Genomic DNA, 17,816 nt, shown 5'->3' with positions numbered 1-17,816 from the left:
GGGTGATCTTGTGGCTTTGCCCTTGACAGCCTTCCTGAGGTGGGAGGCTCGGCACTGTTTCACCTCCTTTTTCTTCTGTCTTTGAAGCCACGATGTTTTGTTTGCTTCTGAGAAGCAGTTGCTGGCTAGTGGAAAAAAAAAACCAAACAGTTATCTGGCTTAGTGGGGTAGTTTTGGACATAATGCCAATGTTGAGAGAGATGGTGACGTGCTGAGAACAACCTGACCATTGTTGAACAGAATGACACACAGCTTTTATGTACGAGGTACGCCTGGAGTTGCCCAGCATGACTCACTTCCCCATAGCCTAGCATCTGCTCGCTGTGTTTCATGAAGTCTGGTTGCACCCAGGTAATGTTCATGCAGCTTTAACTTTAGTCACGTGTTGAATTCCTGTTAGCCAGTAGGGTTGGTTCACCTATTAATTTTAAGGTAATGTTGAAAGGGACCTTTGCACAGCAAAAGGTACTTTCCTAAAGTACTTGAAACTGGCTCTTCCTGACCCCAGGTGTGTCAGCAGCTGCCAGGAGGAATAGCTAAGCTGTCTGTGTAATGATCACCTTATGATGCCCTTCCTTTAAGGTAACATTTACAGTTACAGTTACAATTGGAATCCGCAATGGAAACAGTAAATCTAAGAGTAAAATCTCAATTGGGGAATGATGGGTGTGAATGTTAGATCTGCTCCAAGTTGTACTTCGAGCACTGTTTGCGGGGGTGTACCAGATAACTTCACGATTTTGAAGAACTGCTGTTGGGCATTTCAGTCTATGAGCTGGAGGACTTCAGAAACAAAGGGCAACTCTGATTCTTTGTCATGTAAAATGACAGAGGAGCACTTAAAAATTCAGTTACTAAAAGAATTACGCTGTGGTATCTTGAGAAAGATCTTGTGATGTACTTCTAATCCAGCAAAAGAACCAGTTATGTTATTGAACACACCAGAGTGATATCCTGAAGAAAATGGAATTACTGGAATTTTCCACGAAGCCATAACAATGAACCATGCGAGCCTGGCAAAACAGAATTTGGTGGCCAGAGAGGGGAGCTGAGAGAGAGGGAAACACTTGTTTTACGACTATATCCTTGAGGAGAGCTGAGAGACTGATCAAAGCAAACATCCCGCCTCAGAAGCCGCTGAGAACGGGGTGATGAAGTGTGTAGTCAAGGAGAACAACTAATTGGGATGTAGATAAGAACTAAAACAAAGTGCCCAGTACAGGAACTGTCCTCGTTGTTATATTAAAAATCAGGCCCATAGGCCAGGAACCGCCCCCCTCTAGTAAGTCCCTCACTCTCTGAGCATGCATGGTAAATTAAAAGGGAGCCGTACTTTTACATCCAAGTGAGAAAGAAATTAACCGGTTATTAGCTGGGGGTGTGAATATTAGCTGTGACTGACACATTTAACTGTATAAATGCCCTGTGGATTCTCAGTGCGGGGGGCTAGCTTTGTGGGTTACCACCTAGCGCCCATCTTTGCACAAAAATGACTTGACTAAAGTACCTCCGCTCTGTGTGGAGTTTGGCATTTTGCACACCGGGCAAACAAACCCGCTTTTCGGGATAAAAATAGCATCCTGGAGCAGGGCTTTAGCTGACAGCTAATTAGACAGCTAATTCTGTCTTCAAACCAGCTCTTTTCTCAGGATGGGCCTGCTCTGTGTTAAAAGCTGGCTAGGCACTTCTGTGTTTAACATCTTAGCCCTGTAGGATTTGCATCCAAATTTTAAAAGCTGCTGGTAAAATTCTGTGGGCAGTGGATGAGGACGATTGTTAGCATTGTTTTCTTGTGTGTATCTGAAAATATTTTCCTAATGGTACCATTTATTGTATACCTGTATTGTTATCTGTGCATTACCCAGTGTGTCTAGGCAAGTGCCACACTAGCTAACTGACTGCATACCCAATATGATAGTATCCCTTTTTAGAGCAACAGGGATTAAACTGAAGATGATCAGTGTGGTATTTCCAGTAGGAAGGGCTATTCTCAATGCTAGGGGAGTCAGAGTGTGCTCCATGGGGCTGGGACGGAGCGGCCTCTGATTTGGAACTCTCTGCCTTCCAGATCAACCTGGCTGTTTGTCGGCTCTTTTTTCTTTATTTTGCCATTTAGTTTGTCAGACCCTGGGCTGAGTTATTTCCGTGCTCAGTCAATTCCCAGAGCTACAAAATAAGTTTGCTTATCTATCTTGGGAACAGGATAAACAGTGTCTACAACATGTCCCATAATCTGGAGCTAAGATGCTGTGCTACATGTATAAAGTTGTTAAAGCTGTTTTAAAATGTTTTTTTTTTTAGGCTCTAAATGGCTTCTAAGAAGTTGGGACCTGACTCTCACGGTAAGTGAAATTTGGCATCCTTGTCCCTTCAATAGGATGAATCCTACTATTGCTGCTGACTAATGCCCCAGCCTAGACAGTCTATAGAGACTAATCTGTTTAGCCTCTGAGTAGTTTTTTGTTAGCAAGGAAGTGCCTTGACTTCCTTCTTGCATAGTTGCTTGCTGATGCTGTGCCTGTTCTCTGATTAAACTGAAATTCAGCCTGTGACTGTTCCCCGCTCCTCCATGGCAGAATAATACCTCCCACTTCAAAATCAAAGCTGAACTGCAGTTGTGATATTGATCTGATGTTTGCTGAAGTGGACACTAGATCTGTAGCTCCTTTCTATGGAAGTCACATGAGAAGTTGGATTGAAAGGGAAGCTTTTAATACATCATTGAGCTATGCTTGCTTTTTGCTCAGCAATTAATTTTTTCCTAAATTGGACTAACCTGGTTCAGCAGGCAAGTGGAGACGAGAATATCTCCTTCTACATTTGAGATGTGTAGCGTCATGCAGATGATCGGTATCATAAAAATTATTTGCCTGTATATGTGCTTATCTCTTAGAAGATGGGGTGTAACTTGGGAAGATTAATATTTTTGTGGAGCATTACAGTTCAGTTTGTTGTATGTAATGTAGCTTCTTCAAATCAGTAATCGTTCAAGGCAGTCCTGGGAGGTTCATGTGAAATGTCTAACGTGATTTTTTTTTTTTTTTTTTTTTCATGCTATAGAAACGCTTGCTTTTAGAAACTCAGCCTTGATCTTCCTGGATAATCTTTCAGATAAGAGGGTCCTGGGGAATTACATTTTTCCTTGATCTTTTTATTCAGTGTTGTATGTAAAGTTGAAGTACAGAGTAAGAAATGACTCACTTAAATACATGGTTAAGGATTAATAAAAATGGCCTATCAAAACTTAATTTTTAGATCTCTTCCTTTCCTATGGCCCAGCAATCCTGCAGCAAGACAATTAATTTCTTTTAGATAGCTGCCAGCTCTTCAGCAGTTGTTCTCTTGTATCTATGAACACTCTGAACTGCTTGTCTTCTGAGTCTGTATTTATTTCTCTTCTGCTTCCTAAACCAGACTAGCAAAGACACTGCTCAGAGATAGAATGCAACCTGTCTTAAATATTTCTCAAAACAGTACGGTGTGGTAGAACATGCTCCTGGCTTCAAAAAAACAAAATCAAAACAAATGGTGCTGTAAGCTGGCTGGTTAACTTGCCTACCCTTTTGTGTACCCTCTGTTCCTAATGATACCAGTGACACTGTCACAGTACTGTTTCTGAGGAGTAGTGGAGCAACTTCCTTGGCTTATTATGTCTTAAGAAATCAGCAGGGCAATTTTTTCAGCTTTCTCCAGGGTTGTTAAGAATTAATCCCACCAAGTGAATTTTGGCTTACTGTAAAGCATCTGTGAGCAGCTGATATACCAGGAGGCTGTGCTGCCATCCAACAAGACCTGGACAGGCTGGAGAGCTGGGCTGAGGGGAACCTCATGGAATTCAGCAAGAGCAAGTGCAAGGTCCTGCACCTGGGGAGGAACAACCCCACGCACCAGTACAGGCTGGGGACTGAACTACTGGAAAGCGGCTCTGCTGAGAAGGACCTGGGAGTGCTGGTGGGCAGCAAGGTGACCATGAGCCAGAACTGTGCCCTTGTGGCCAAGGCGGCCAACGGTATCCTGGGGTGCATTAAAAAGAGTGTGGCCAGCAGGTCGAGGGAGGTTATCCTCCCCCTCTACTCTGCCCTAGTGAGGCCACATTCAGAGTGCTGTGTCCAGTTCTGGGCCCCCCAGTTAAGAAGGACAGGGAACCACTCAAGCAAGTCCAGCGGAGAGCTACCAAGATGATCTGGGGACTGAAGCATCTCCCTTATGAGGAAAGGCTGAGAAACCTGGGCTTGTTCAGCCTGGAGAAGAGAAGACTGAGGGGGGATCTCATCAATGCTTATAAATATCTGAAGGGCAGGTGTCAGGATGACGGGACTAGGCTCTCTTCAGCGGTGCCCAGCGACAGGCCAAGGGGCAACGGGCACAAGTTGGAACACAGGAAGTTCCACTTAAATATGAGAAAAAACTCCTTCCCTGTGTGGGTGCCAGATCAGTGGCACAGGCTGCCCAGAGAGGCTGTGGAGTCTCCTTCCCTGGAGACATTCACACCCTGCCTGGACGCGTTCCTGTGCCCCCTGCTCTGGGTGTGCCTGCTCAAGCAGGGGGTTGGACAAGATGATCTCCAGAGTCCCTTCCCAACCCCCACCATTCTGTGATCTAGCCCAACAGCTACCTTTGGCTCAGTCTCTCTGGCAGGCTGATGAAATCGGTCAATATAGTTGATGCATCTCTTGTACTTATTGTTGAGCTACTTATTGGAGGTTAGAGGGCTGTTGTTGAATCGCAGAATGGTTGAGGTTGGAAGGGACCTCTGGAGATCACTGTGTCCAAATCCCCTGCTCAAGCAGAGCTAACCAGAGCAGGTTGCTCGGGACCATGTTCAGATGGAGATAAAGATGGGAACATAAGGTATGGATGCAGAGGAAGTAACTCTTTTCCTGTCTTGAAGGGTATTCTTAACATATATGTATAACTATGCCTAAGCATGTAACTTCAAATGCTCTCCTGTCATTTGAATAATTGGAAGTTCAAGCTTAAGTTGTAATAATTAGTGGCATCTAGAAATGCAGCTCTCGTCTGTTGCACAAAAGGCATGGGTTATACCAAGTGCAGTATGTTAATATTGCTGTTGTATTGTCGCTGTCACTATACAACTTGAAAGCTTTTAATTGCAATTCCTGAATTTTACATAAATGTGGTTTGTGTGGCTACAAAAACTAAGTTCCACTTGGTTTCAAAACTGTTCCCCATTTATAACCAGTAACTGTTTTTATCTGAAATGTTTCCAATTTTGCTACCTGTGCTGGTTTTGGCTGAGAAGGGGTTAATTCTCCTCACCGTGGGGAGTCGGCTACCTTTCCAGCTTCCCTCCTCTGCCGCGTGGCGGGGGGCTGGGAGGGGCAGGGCCATGGTGGGGGCAGCTGACCCCGACTGGCCAATGGCAGGTTCATTCCATACCATGTGACACCATGACCAGTATATTGGGGGGCAGGTTGCGGCTCGGGAGGGGCGCGGCGTCGGGTCGGCGGGGGGCGGCGAGCGGCTGCGTCACGTGCGGTTTGTTTCGGCGGTTCGTTCCCCTTCCCCCCTCCCTTCCCCCCTCCCTTCCCCCCGGGGCTTTGCGCCTCTCGTTGTTCTCCTTTACATTGCATTTCTGTTGTTGTTTCTTTTAATTTTAATTATTAAACTGTTCTTATCCCAACCCACGAGCGTTACCCTTCTGATTCTCTGCCCCATCTACCGGTGGGGGAGTGAGCGAGCGACTGTGTGGGGCTGAGCTGCCGGCTAAACCACGACAGTCTTTCTGGCGCCCAACGTGGGGCTCAAGAGTTGGAGATAACAACAGCTGCTGGTCATAGCACCATGTTGTCCTTTTTGCAGTTGGTGTTAAAGATTGATGTTGGTTTGTTTAGTCTGCTGTGATTAGTAACGTTTTGCCTAGGAGATTTGTCATACAAACACTGATTTTTCACATTTATCTGGTATTTGGGGTTTTTGCTGAAACTGTTACTGTACTTTGGATACCACCTTGTTGAGGCAATTAGCAATTATATCTCCTCCTCTGAGAGATTTTATATGGAGGAAATACAGAATAGTACCTTTGCAACTTTGTTCTATGATGTCTCTGCCTCTATTACAACAACGTTTTTGTATCTTGAACTTCCTTGGGTGGTTAAGGTGCACTTATTGTTAGTTTTTGGGCATGTTGTTTTGGTTTTGACTAAGCAACTTAAGAATATCACCCAGAAATCTGCCCCGAGGCTTGATAGTTAGGAGTGGCAGGGCATGTGGGATAGCATGGGCAAATACCTAGGGCAGTGGGCACCCCCACTGTTTTGGAGTTTCACCCCCGAACAAGTACAGAATCCTAAAAAAGCTAGTAGAATATTTGGGGGAAGTATGTTGTTATGCTGGGAACTCCAGAGAGACACAGATAACTGCAATGTGCTGTGGCCTGGCCCATACATACCAAGCCCTGCTCAACAGTATTCAGTGCCCCCAGGGGGAAGAGAATGTCTCTGGATTGAAATGCAAAGTGACTGACACTGTAGACAACAGGCACTGCAGCCACTCAAACCCCCACAACAAGTACCGGAGCTGGCTCAGAAAATAAACCCGTACCAGTATCAGTTGCCCCCATACACAAGACGAAATATTGGAAGCGGACATCAACTCGTTTAGAACGGGATGATGAAGAACCAGGGCCATCGCGGGGAGAGGAGGGAGAAGTAATAAATGAAATGGATCAGGTGGTCTCTCTGTCCTTAAGCGAGTTGCGAGATATGCGAAAAGATTATAGCCATCGTTCAGGTGAGCATATTGTCACCTGGCTGCTCCGATGCTGGGATAATGGGGCCAGTAGCCTGGAACTAGAGGGAAAGGAAGCCAAAAAATTGGGATCCTTTTCTGGGGAAGGGGGTGTTGACAAAGCAGTTGGAAAAAAACCACAAGCCCTCAGCCTCTGGAGGCGTCTCCTGTCTGGAGTGAAGGAAAGGTATCCCTTTAAAGAAGATGTTACATATCACCCAGGAAAATGGACAACTATGGAGAAAGGCATCCAGTATCTAAGGGAATTAGCTGTGTTTGAGGTGATTTATGGTGACCTGGACGATCAAAGGTCATCCAAAGATCCAGATGAAGCCGAGTGCACACGACCCATGTGGCGGAAGTTTGTACGGAGCGCACCATCTTCGCATGCAAACTCATTGGCAGCGATGTCCTGAAAAGATGACAAGACACCAACGGTGGCGGAGGTGATTGATAGACTCCGGGATTACGACACAAATATCTCTTCCTCGCTTGTCTCTGCTGTGGAGAAACTATCCCAAGAGGTCCAGCAACTCAAAGAAGATCTGTCCTACTCCCCACCTCGACAGAGTAGTGTCTCAGCTGTTAGGAATAAGCGTCCTTTGGCTCAAAGGAGAGGATACACACCACGGGCCACCCTATGGTTCTACCTGTGTGACCACGGAGAGGACATGATGAGGTGGGATGGCAAGCCTACCTTGACCCTAGAGGCATGAGTACATGAACTGCAAGGAAGAAGAGTCACTCAGGGAGGCTCTTCCAGGAAAGCTGCTGCTCCAGTTTCCAGTGAGCAAGTCCCCAGACAGAGGAGTAGAAGCGCTGATATTATTTCTAAGTGTAATAGAGGGACTCCTGATTGACATTTACAGGAAGTGAGTTGTGACTGCCATGATCAGGACTAGAGGGGCCCTGCCTCCAGCCGGGTGGAGGAAAGGGATAACCGGGCTTACTGGACTGTGTGGATCCGATGGCCTGGCACGTGCGACCCACAGGAGTATAAAGCCTTAGTGGACACCGGCGCACAGTGCACCTTAATGCCATCAAACTATATAGGGGCAGAACCCATCAGCATTGCTGGAGTGACAGGGGGATCCCAAGAGCTAACTGTATTGGAGGCTGAAGTGAGCCTAACTGGCAATGAGTGGCAGAAGCACCCCATTGTGACTGGCCCAGAGGCTCCGTGCATCCTTGGCATAGACTACCTCAGGAGAGGGTATTTCAAGGACCCAAAAGGTTACAAGTGGGCTTTTGGTGTAGCTGCCTTGGAGACGGAGGAAACTGAACAGCTGTCTACCTTGCCCAGTCTCTCAAAGGACCCTTCTGTGGTGGGGTTGCTGAAGGTCGAAGAACAACAGGTGCCAATTGCCACCACAACAGTGCACCGGCGGCAATATCACACCAACAGAGACTCTCTGATCCCCATCCATAAACTCATTCACCAACTGAGGAGCCAAGGAGTCATCAGTAAGACCCGCTCACCCTTTAACAGTCCCATATGGCCAGTGCAGAAGTCTAATGGAGTGTGGAGGCTAACAGTAGACTATTGTGGCCTGAATGAAGTCACTCCACTGTTGAGTGCTGCTGTGCCAGACATGCTAGAACTTCAATACGAACTGGAGTCCAAGGCAGCCAAGTGGTATGCCACAATTGATATTGCTAATGCATTTTTCTCAATCCCTCTGGCAGCAGAGTGCAGGCCACAGTTTGCTTTCACATGGAGGGGCATCCAGTACACCTGGAATCGACTGCCCCAGGGGTGGAAACACAGTCCTACCATTTGCCATGGACTGATTCAGACTGTACTGGAACAGGGAGAAGCTCCAGAACACCTTCAATACATTGATGACATCATTGTGTGGGGCAGCACAGCCGAAGAAGTTTTTGAGAAAGGAGAGAAAATAGTCCAAATCCTTCTGAAAGCTGGTTTTGCCATAAAAAAAAGTAAGGTGAAGGGACCCACACAAGAGATCCAGTTCTTGGGAATAAAACGGCAAGATGGACGTCGTCAGGTTCCAATGGATGTGATCAAAAAAATAGCAGCCATGTCTCCACCAACTAGCAAAAAGGAATCACAAGCTTTCTTGGGCGTTGCGTGGTTTTGGAGAATGCATATTCCACGTTACAGCCTGATCGTAAGCCCCCTCCATCAAGTGACCCGGAAAAAGAATGATTTCAAATGGGACCTTGAGCAACGACAAGCCTTTAAACAGATCAAATGAGAAACAGTTCATGCAGTAGCTCTTGGGCCAGTCCGGGCAGGGCAAGATGTAAAAAATATGCTCTACACCGCAGCCGGGGAGAATGGCCCTACCTGGAGCCTCTGGCAGAAAGCACCAGGGGAGACCCGAGGTCGACCCCTAGTGTTTTGGAGTCGGGGATACAGAGGGTCTGAAGCCCGCTATACTCCAACTGAAAAAGAGATATTGGCAGCATATGAAGGGGTCCGAGCTGCTTCAGAAGTGGTTGGTACTGAAGCACAGTTGCTCCTGGCACCCCGACTGCCAGTGCTGGGCTGGATGTTCAGAGGGAACGTCCCCTCTACACACCATGCAACTGATGCTACGTGGAGTAAATAGGTTGCACTGATCACCCAGCAGGCTCGAGTAGGAAACCCCAGTCGCCCAGGAATCTTGGAAGTGATTATGGACTGGCCAGAAGGCAAAGACTTTGGATTATCACCAGAGGAAGAGGTGACACGTGCTGAAGAAGCCCCACTGTATAACAAACTGCCAGAAAATGAGAAGCAATATGCCCTGTTCACTGATGGGTCCTGTCGCCTTGTGGGAAAGCACCGGAGATGGAAGGCTGCTGTATGGAGTCGTTCAAGACAAATCGCAGAAACTGCTGAAGGAGAAGGTGAATCGAGCCAGTTTGCAGAGGTAAAGGCCATCCAGCTGGCCTTAGGCATTGCTGAACGGGAAAAGTGGCCAGTGCTCTGTCTCTATACTGACTCCTGGATGGTGGCAAATGCCCTGTGGGGCTGGCTGCAGCAGTGGAAGCAAAGCAACTGGCAGCGCAGAGGCAAACCCATCTGGGCCGCCACATTGTGGCAAGATATTGCTGCCCGGGTAGAGAACCTGGTTGTAAAGGTACGTCATGTGGATGCTCACGTCCCCAAGAGTCGGGCCACTGAAGAACACCGGAACAACCAGCAGGTGGATCAGGCTGCCAAGATTGAAGTGGCTGAGGTGGATCTGGACTGGCAACATAAGGGTGAACTATTTCTAGCTCGGTGGGCCCATGACACCTCAGGTCATCAAGGGAGAGATGCAACATACAGGTGGGCTCGTGATCGAGGGGTGGACTTGACCATGGATATTATTGCACAGGTTATCCACGAATGTGATACATGCACTGCAATCAAGCAAGCGAAGCGCATAAAGCCTCTGTGGTATGGGGGACGATGGCTGAAATATAAATATGGGGAGGCCTGGCAAATTGACTATATCACACTCCCACAGACCCGCCAAGGCAAGCGCCATGTGCTTACAATGGTAGTAACAACTGCTGGCTGGAAACATATCCCGTGCCCCACGCCACTGCCCGGAACGCTATCCTGGGTCTCAAAAGACAAGTCCTATGGCGACATGGCACCCCAGAGAGAATTGAGTCAGACAACGGGACTCATTTCTGAAATAACCTCATAGACACCTGGGCCAAAGAGCATGGCATTGAGTGGGTGTATCACATCCCCTATCACGCACCAGCCTCTGGGAAAATTGAACGGTACAATGGACTGTTAAAAACTACACTGAGAGCAATGGGGGGGTGGAACATTCAAGCACTGGGATACACATTTAGCAAAAGCCACGTGGTTAGTCAACACGAGGGGATCTGCCAACCGAGCTGGCCCTGCCCAGTCAGAAATTCTACGTACTGTGGAAGGGGTTAGAGTCCCTGTACTGCATGGAAAAAGTATGCTGGGCAAAACAGTCTGGGTTCTTCCTGCCTCCGGCAAAGGCAAACCCATTCGTGGGATTGCTTTTGCTCGAGGACCTGGGTGCACTTGATGGGTGATGCAGGAGGATGGAGGAGTCCGGTGTGTGCCTCAAGGGCATTTGATTTTGGGTGAAAACAGTCAATGAACTGAATGGCACAATGTGAACTGCTATATAATATTGTGTGTCACCTCTGTGTTGTATCAATGATATCAGAGTACGAGCCTCCCAACCCATGGAAGATAAACTGTGAAACAAGCCATGCAGCAGTGATGGAATCATGACTGACTCGGTATGCAGCAACCCAATGCCACAGACACCACCTCTCCCACCCTGAAAGCCTGATACAACAGACGGAGCCCAGAGTCATGGACTGGATGAACTCGATGGACATTTTTAATGGACATAGTTCATGGACCTTCCCTGTACAAAGGGAATGATGTCTGTGTATTATGTCAAAGGATGGGAAGGGGAGGGGTGGTGGTTGGTACGGTTGTATTGGATGGTATGGGACCTGGGCATGGCATAAATGGTATGGAATAAGGGGAGGATAATGTGGTGGTTTTGGCTGAGAAGGGGTTAATTCTCCTCACTGTGGGGGTTGGCTACCTTTCCAGCTTCCTGCGCTCTGCCGCGTGGCAGGGGGCTGGGAGGGGCAGGGCCATGGTGGGGGCGGCTGACCCCGACTGGCCGATGGCAGGTTCATTCCATACCATGTGACACCATGACCAGTATATTGAGGGGGCGCAGGTTGCGGCTCGGGAGGGGCGTGGCGTCGGGTCGGCGGGCGGCGAGCGCCTGCGTCCCGTGCGTTTTGTTTCGGTGGTTTGTTCCCCTTCCCCCCTCCCTTCCCCCCTCCCTTCCCCCCTCCCTTCCCCCCTCCCTTCCCCCCTCCCTTCCCCCCTCCCTTCCCCCCTCCCTTCCCCCTTCCCCTGGGGCTTTATGCCTCTCGTTGTTCTCCTTTACATTGCATTTCTGTTGTTGTTTCTTTTAATTTTAATTATTAAACTGTTCTTATCCCAACCCACGAGCGTTACCCTTCTGATTCTCTCCCCATCTACCGGTGGGGGAGTGAGCGAGCGACAGTGTGGGGCTGAGTTGCCAGCTAAACCACGACACTACCAAACTGGAGGGCACCTCTATGAGTTGGCCAGTGATTTCTGTATTATGCTAAAGTGGAGAGAAATCTTGCTCTCGTTGTAGATCCTTGGGCCAGGAATATCATATAGTACATGGTGTCAGAGATCAGACTTGACAGTTACAGTTTTGCCAGGGCTATTCTCAGAACTTCCTCAGTATGCTTTTAACTGCTAAAAGGATGAAGTGGCTAACAGCCATATCAAATAACAGTTAAAAAAAAAAAAGTTTAATTGCTTCACTTGTACATGGGACTATTGAAACAGTGGCTCGCCTAATACTTCCTATACATAGGATTTTCCTATTGCTTTAGAATTTGCCATTTAAAACAATTTACACCCTTACCCATCAGTGTGTTCAGGCAGAAGGGTCATCTGTTTACAAAAGGAAAAGGATTCTTGGCTTTCTGGATCAGATTTTAACTTCACTAGACTAGTACTGTTCAGACTGCGCTGGATCAAAGTAAATACTATGTGCATCAATGTTTTGCTTCGGAAAGACTTTTTACCATCAAATGTCCTAAAACACTTGGTGTGTTTCTTAATGTGTGCTTGTGGGTTTTGTAGCAGAGTTGTATTCAAGTTGAGGTTATAGCAGTAGTCATTATTAAAAAGTCAGTATACTGGGAAGAAACTAGAAGGTTTTTATTCTTTAGTCTAGCTGCTGAGGTTAAACTGGCAGCTGTCAGTGCAGTCCATCTAGTCTAGGTGTGTTTAGGGTTTTTATTTGTTTTGGTTTTTGTTGTTGTGTTGTGTGGGTGTGGTGGTGGTGGTGTTGTGGGTTGTTTTTGTTGTGTTGTGGGGGGGTTGTGTGGGTGGTTTGGGGTTTTTTTGGGGTTTGATGTTTTTGTTTTTTGTTTTTGTTTTTAACTGTACTAAAAGAGTGTTGCTGTGTAAATACCACAATGTGTGCTTGTACCCTCTGTGGCTAATATCTATTTCAGGCAAACAAGGCTGTGCAAGGGGAGGTATCTACCACTTACTGTGTCAATAGGTCTAATAAAACAAGTATTTGCACACTGAGCAATTTGGGCTGTGAGATTGGTGCAGAGTGTTAATCCTGCTTTGTTTGGATTGTCCTGCTTAGAGCAGGACTTGTGCTAGCGGGACTAAGCAGGGCATAGTAGCAGCAGTCACACCGGCCTCTGAGCATTCAGGAGATCTGTTTGTCTCTGACCTGGTTGTGATTTACCACTCTCAGTGCAAAGGTTGCCACAGTTGCTATTTCTGCATAAGCAAACGCTTTGGCATATACAGGTTCTCAAATTGCCAGCTCAAATGCTATTTGGATGCTGTGTTGCAAATAGTGGTGTTGGTGGCCAGTGAGGTGCCATCTGGATGCTGTGCTATGTAATGCTTGAATGTGTGCTTCTCAGTAAGAATTAGTGAAAATGCTATTATATTCTGCCTGGAGCACTTTTTCATTCTGGTGGTGCAGGTGGGATGTAGGTTATTCAGCCTGATGCTTTCAAAGCTGGAGGAAATACCACCTGTGTCCTAACAGGACTCTGGGACCAGCCAGTGTGGTGCATAATATGAGAGCTCAAGTGATGACAGTGCATAAACATTTAACTCCAAATTAAAAGGATGTTCCTGTTTTTGAAAGCTGCTCACCCTTTTGGGAGCCTGTGACTGCCTTATTGTAGGTAAGTCAACAGTGAAGGAACACAAACAGTACTTAAACTGTCCTCTGAGTATGAAAATGGGTCAGAAAAATGGCAAGCCACAGCTTACTAAGCAAGAGGTTAGTCACTGAACGCCACTCATGTCTTTTTGGATCCACAACACTCAAAGCAAAGTTATAAATGAGTGCTAGAGGAACACTTCAGATTGTTATACACAGCCAGAAACCTTGCCTGTAATTCCAAAAGCTTAGACCAGTGATCAAAGAAACCTCTTTCAGTTAATTGAGAAACTGAGTGCAATTTATATTGTGGGTTTTCTAATACTTCTTCACAGCAGCTCAAGGAAAAAAAAAACCTATAGTCTGGCTTCTTGGAGGTGGTTGAGCTCTAAGTGATTCTGTCTCGTGAATTTGCAGGGTGCCTAAAGAAAGTGTTTCATCCTAAAACACTCTTTAAATACCACATGTAAGTGATAGATATAAAGGACAGATGGAGGACCATGAAATAAGTCTGAGGCCTCTCATTGGAATGACCACAAATCAGACAGCTGATTAAGTTAGATTGCCTTGTTTCAAAAATCAGAATTGCTATGCTAAATAGTCTTGAGCTATTTCACCGTGTTTTGGTTGAAGCGGAGCATCTAGACTTTGGGTCACTTTGCCCTTGTGACCACTTCTGTCCAAATGTTACTTTCTACTTGTATGCCAAAACCTGGATTATATGACAAAAATGTTAGGTTTGGGGTGGGTTTTTTTGTGTGGGGTTTGTTGGGTTTTTTTTGAGAGACAGACAGACATAACAGAATACAGTGTTCAGGAGAGCTTCAGCTTCCAGTTGTGTAGGCACAGTCTTGTCGCAAGGGAAGCCAAAATGTTGGTGTCCTGATTTTAGCTGGGATAGAGTCTTCACTGTAACTGGTATAGTGCTGCGTTTTGAATTTAGGATGAGAATAATGTTGATAACACACCAATGTTTTAGTTGTTGGTAAGTAGTGCTTATACTAGTCAAGGACTTTTTCAGCTTCTCACACTGCCCTGCCAGCAAGGAGGCTGGAGGCACACAAGTTAGGAGGGGATGCAGCTGGGACAGCTGACCCCAACTGGCCAAAGGGATATTCCATACCATATGACGTCATGCTGAACAAAAAACTGGGGGGAGTTGGCTGGGGGGGCATAGCTGCTGCTCAGGAACTGTGGCTGGGTATCGGTCAGCAGGTGGTGAGCAACTGTGTTGTGCATCGCTTCTTTTGTATATTCTTTTAGGATTCTTATTATTTTCCCTTCCTTTTCTGTCTTATTAAATTTTCTTTATCTCAACCCATGAGCTTTACCCCCCCCCCCAGTTCTCTCCCCCATCCTACTTGGGGGGGAGTGAGTGAACAGCTGTGTGGCGTTTAGGTGTTTAGCTGCCTGCCAGGTTAAACCATGACAGTTGGGTATACTGACTTCAAAATCTGTTCGATTGTTGTGTGTGTTGGGGTTTTTTTTTAGTAGTTATGAGCTAAAACATTTTTAAAAACCCCACACAATTTAAAAAAACCCACCACAACTGAGGCAATGAAGTCCAAACAGATTCAATGTGTTTCCGATCAAGCAACTTCCTTTGTATTGAGTCACCCTGTAGTTGGGGCAGCAGAGATAAAATAGCTCCCAAATACAGAAATGTGAGCCTTAATTGAATGCATTAAACTTGTAAGGTTTTTTTGATACAATTTCTGCTTTTGATCTTAGGGCCTTTCAGTTATCTTGATGATGTCCCATTTAAGATAGGAGACAAATTCAAAACCCCAGCAAAGGTTGGATTACCCATTGGTTTCTGCCTGCCTGATTTTTCTCAGCTTGTCAGAGAAGCCCAGGTAAGTAATGTTTTGCCTTTCTGCTCTGTTCCCCATCACCCCTGGCCCCCAACATGTGGTGCTGTAAATTGCAAGTAGTCACAGTTTGCACATGTGTTCAAATATTAGTCTTGTTGGTCCTGCAGTGTCATTTCATATGCCAGGCAGTAGTTGTAGAAGATCTGTTAGAATGTATAGAAAGATAAAAATATGATAGCCTGTGCAAAAAGTTTTTCTACTTATTCCTTTAAAAAAGCCTAATAGCATTTATTTTAGTATATCTACTTCAGCAAAACACAATGTTTTTGTGCAATAGTTATAGGTCTAAATGTTACCCTGACTAAATTTGGGTAGCATTTTAAAGAGGAAAAATGGTAAGAGCTAATACACCAGTGCTATGGCATACTTGAAGAATCTTGTTTGAGGGTAACAAGTGTTTCTATGACCATATTTTATGGGTTCTCACAATAGTGGGATGAAGACATAAATATCCAGTTCTTTTCTGTGCAGTTCTGAGTGGGAATTCTTTTCCAGCTGTAGGGCAAACAGGTTACAGCTTGGTACGGATGGCTTCCAGGTCTTTGAGGAGCATGTCTCTGTTATCATAAACTCTTGGTAGCATAAAATCAATTGCTTTAGCATAAATGTTAGAAATCTAATTGAACTATGTTTTCTCATTTGGATCCATTATTTTCCTTGGTCAGTCCAAACTGATGATTGTTTTCACTTCAGCTGTGACAGATTGCTGTAGATGGTTCTGCCTTTCCCCCCCCCTCCTTCTGCCCTGCAACTCATCCCCTGGAGAGCTGAATATCTGAATTACCCTACATCACAGCTTTTTCATTATAACCATTAAATGATTACCTGATTGTCCTAATACACATACTTCCACCCAGTTAAGCTGGTGTGGGAGAGAGCTAAAGGAGACTTTAATTGCTGTCGTCATTGTGCTATGTCTCCATTTTCCTGCCAAGCTTAGGCTCAAGTATAGCGTGCCTGATTGGGCTGCAACAACTTGCATAATATGATGTGACTATGTAGACTGTGCAATTTGACTTCTTTACAGCTGTAGTGAGAGCTGTAAAAAAAAAAAAAAAAAAGTGAAGGGAAGCAAAATTGCCCAAAGCCATATATTTTTATATAAATACTCGTCATTCTTTAATGTAAAAAAAAAAAAATTAATATGGCTTTGGTCAATATGGGGGGGTGTACATAAATATAACCATCTATATAAAAAACACTGTGTGTACATATATATAACCACATATATATAAAAAAACCCACAAAACTACGATAGCCCTGCTCAGCAAAGAATCTGTAATCACAGAATCCCTGGTTGGAAGGGACCTCAGGGATCATCTAGTCCAACCTTTCTAGGAAGAGAACAGACTAGACAAGATGGCCCAGCACCCTGGGCACTTCCAAGATTTGGCTGGACAATGTGGCCGAGTCAACCGCTGCCCTGGGGAGATTATTCCAATGGTTGACTGTCCTCACTGTGAAAAATTTCCCTCTGGTGTCCAGTTGGAATCTCCCCAAGAGCAACTTGTGTCCATTCCCCCTTGTCCTCTCCATGTGACTTTGTGGTAAAAAGGGAGTCTCCATCTTCTTTGTAGCTACCCCTTAAGTACTGGTACATGGTGATGAGATCCCCAGCACTTCTGCCAGTGAGTCATTTTTCAAATTCACCTTGCTGATAAATTGTGTGTCACACATCTTGGCTCTAAGGGAAAGGAAAACTGTTAAACAGCTGAGACAACAGGTCTCTCGGATTTCACTGGAGCCTCCTATAGGATAGGATGTGATGTGACACATAGCATCACGAGTCCCAGAAAAGCCTAGTAGAGGCCTAGCAAGCCTTGCTGGCTTGTTGTTCTTTAGAGCTAGGAATTTGTATGATCTAGCATTCCCATGGCAAGAGCACTCCTGATTGGTTATGTGCCGTTATCCTGGCAAGGATATCTTATGACTTCTTGTGAGTCACAGGTGGGTTATACCCTGGACTTAACTTGTAGGCTGTGTTCTCTGAACATTTTCTGGTTATTTAAAGAGCATTTGAGGCTGTTCATTCTTCATAAGATAAGTACATTTAATCTGTTCAGAATTTTGTCCTCTCAACCAGGCCACTACTGTAGTGAATAGGTAGTAGTCATCATTGGTGTAGCCACTATATCTCCTCTAGCTGATGAGCCATTGGCACTGGGGTAAGAATATCCATACCTCTTAAACCAGTGGGTGTAAAACTCTAATATCAAGTCCCTTGGGAATCTTTTAGGGGGAACTGAGTAATACTGTATTGGTCTTTGGATGCAAAAAATACTCTGCTGTAGTCTTGAATGATTTGTAGAACTTGTGGACAGGGGGTAGTTCAGTGGTGCCAGATCTGGGTGTGATTGTCCATCTAGTAATGCATTAGACTTCCCCTTGCTACATCTGTTGTCTTGGGGAGAGAGGGTGGGAGGGCTGTGAAACTGATCTTGGTATGATCAGTAGCTCTAAAGCAAACCTAAATGTAGTAAGGAGGCAAAATATG

At 45.7% G+C, this 17,816-nt stretch overlaps 1 protein-coding gene across 16 annotated transcripts in view; it reads left to right on the top strand.

Annotated features, from left to right (window-relative positions):
* The window catches only part of LOC135310817 (ubiquitin-associated protein 1-like), a 46,617-nt gene that overhangs the window by 20,772 nt on the left and 8,029 nt on the right, over positions 1-17,816 (top strand). For 14 of the 16 annotated variants that reach the window (XM_064439830.1, XM_064439826.1, XM_064439813.1 and 11 more), the window contains 2 exons: positions 2,302-2,342; positions 15,180-15,304. In XM_064439830.1, the coding sequence (XP_064295900.1) occupies positions 2,309-2,342; positions 15,180-15,304 (159 nt within the window). In that variant the 5' untranslated portion in view covers positions 2,302-2,308. Of the gene's footprint in view, positions 1-2,301; positions 2,343-3,683; positions 4,852-12,621; positions 13,471-15,179; positions 15,305-17,816 lie in introns of those variants that run through there. The other 2 variants (XM_064439827.1, XM_064439828.1) reach the window with 2 other exon arrangements.

The sequence above is a fragment of the Phalacrocorax carbo genome (assembly GCF_963921805.1).
Source record: "Phalacrocorax carbo chromosome W unlocalized genomic scaffold, bPhaCar2.1 SUPER_W_unloc_1, whole genome shotgun sequence".
NCBI classification, from domain to species: Eukaryota; Metazoa; Chordata; class Aves; order Suliformes; family Phalacrocoracidae; genus Phalacrocorax; species Phalacrocorax carbo.
The sequence above is the reverse complement of the archived record's forward strand: the minus strand, read 5'-3'. Positions and strand labels throughout refer to the sequence as shown.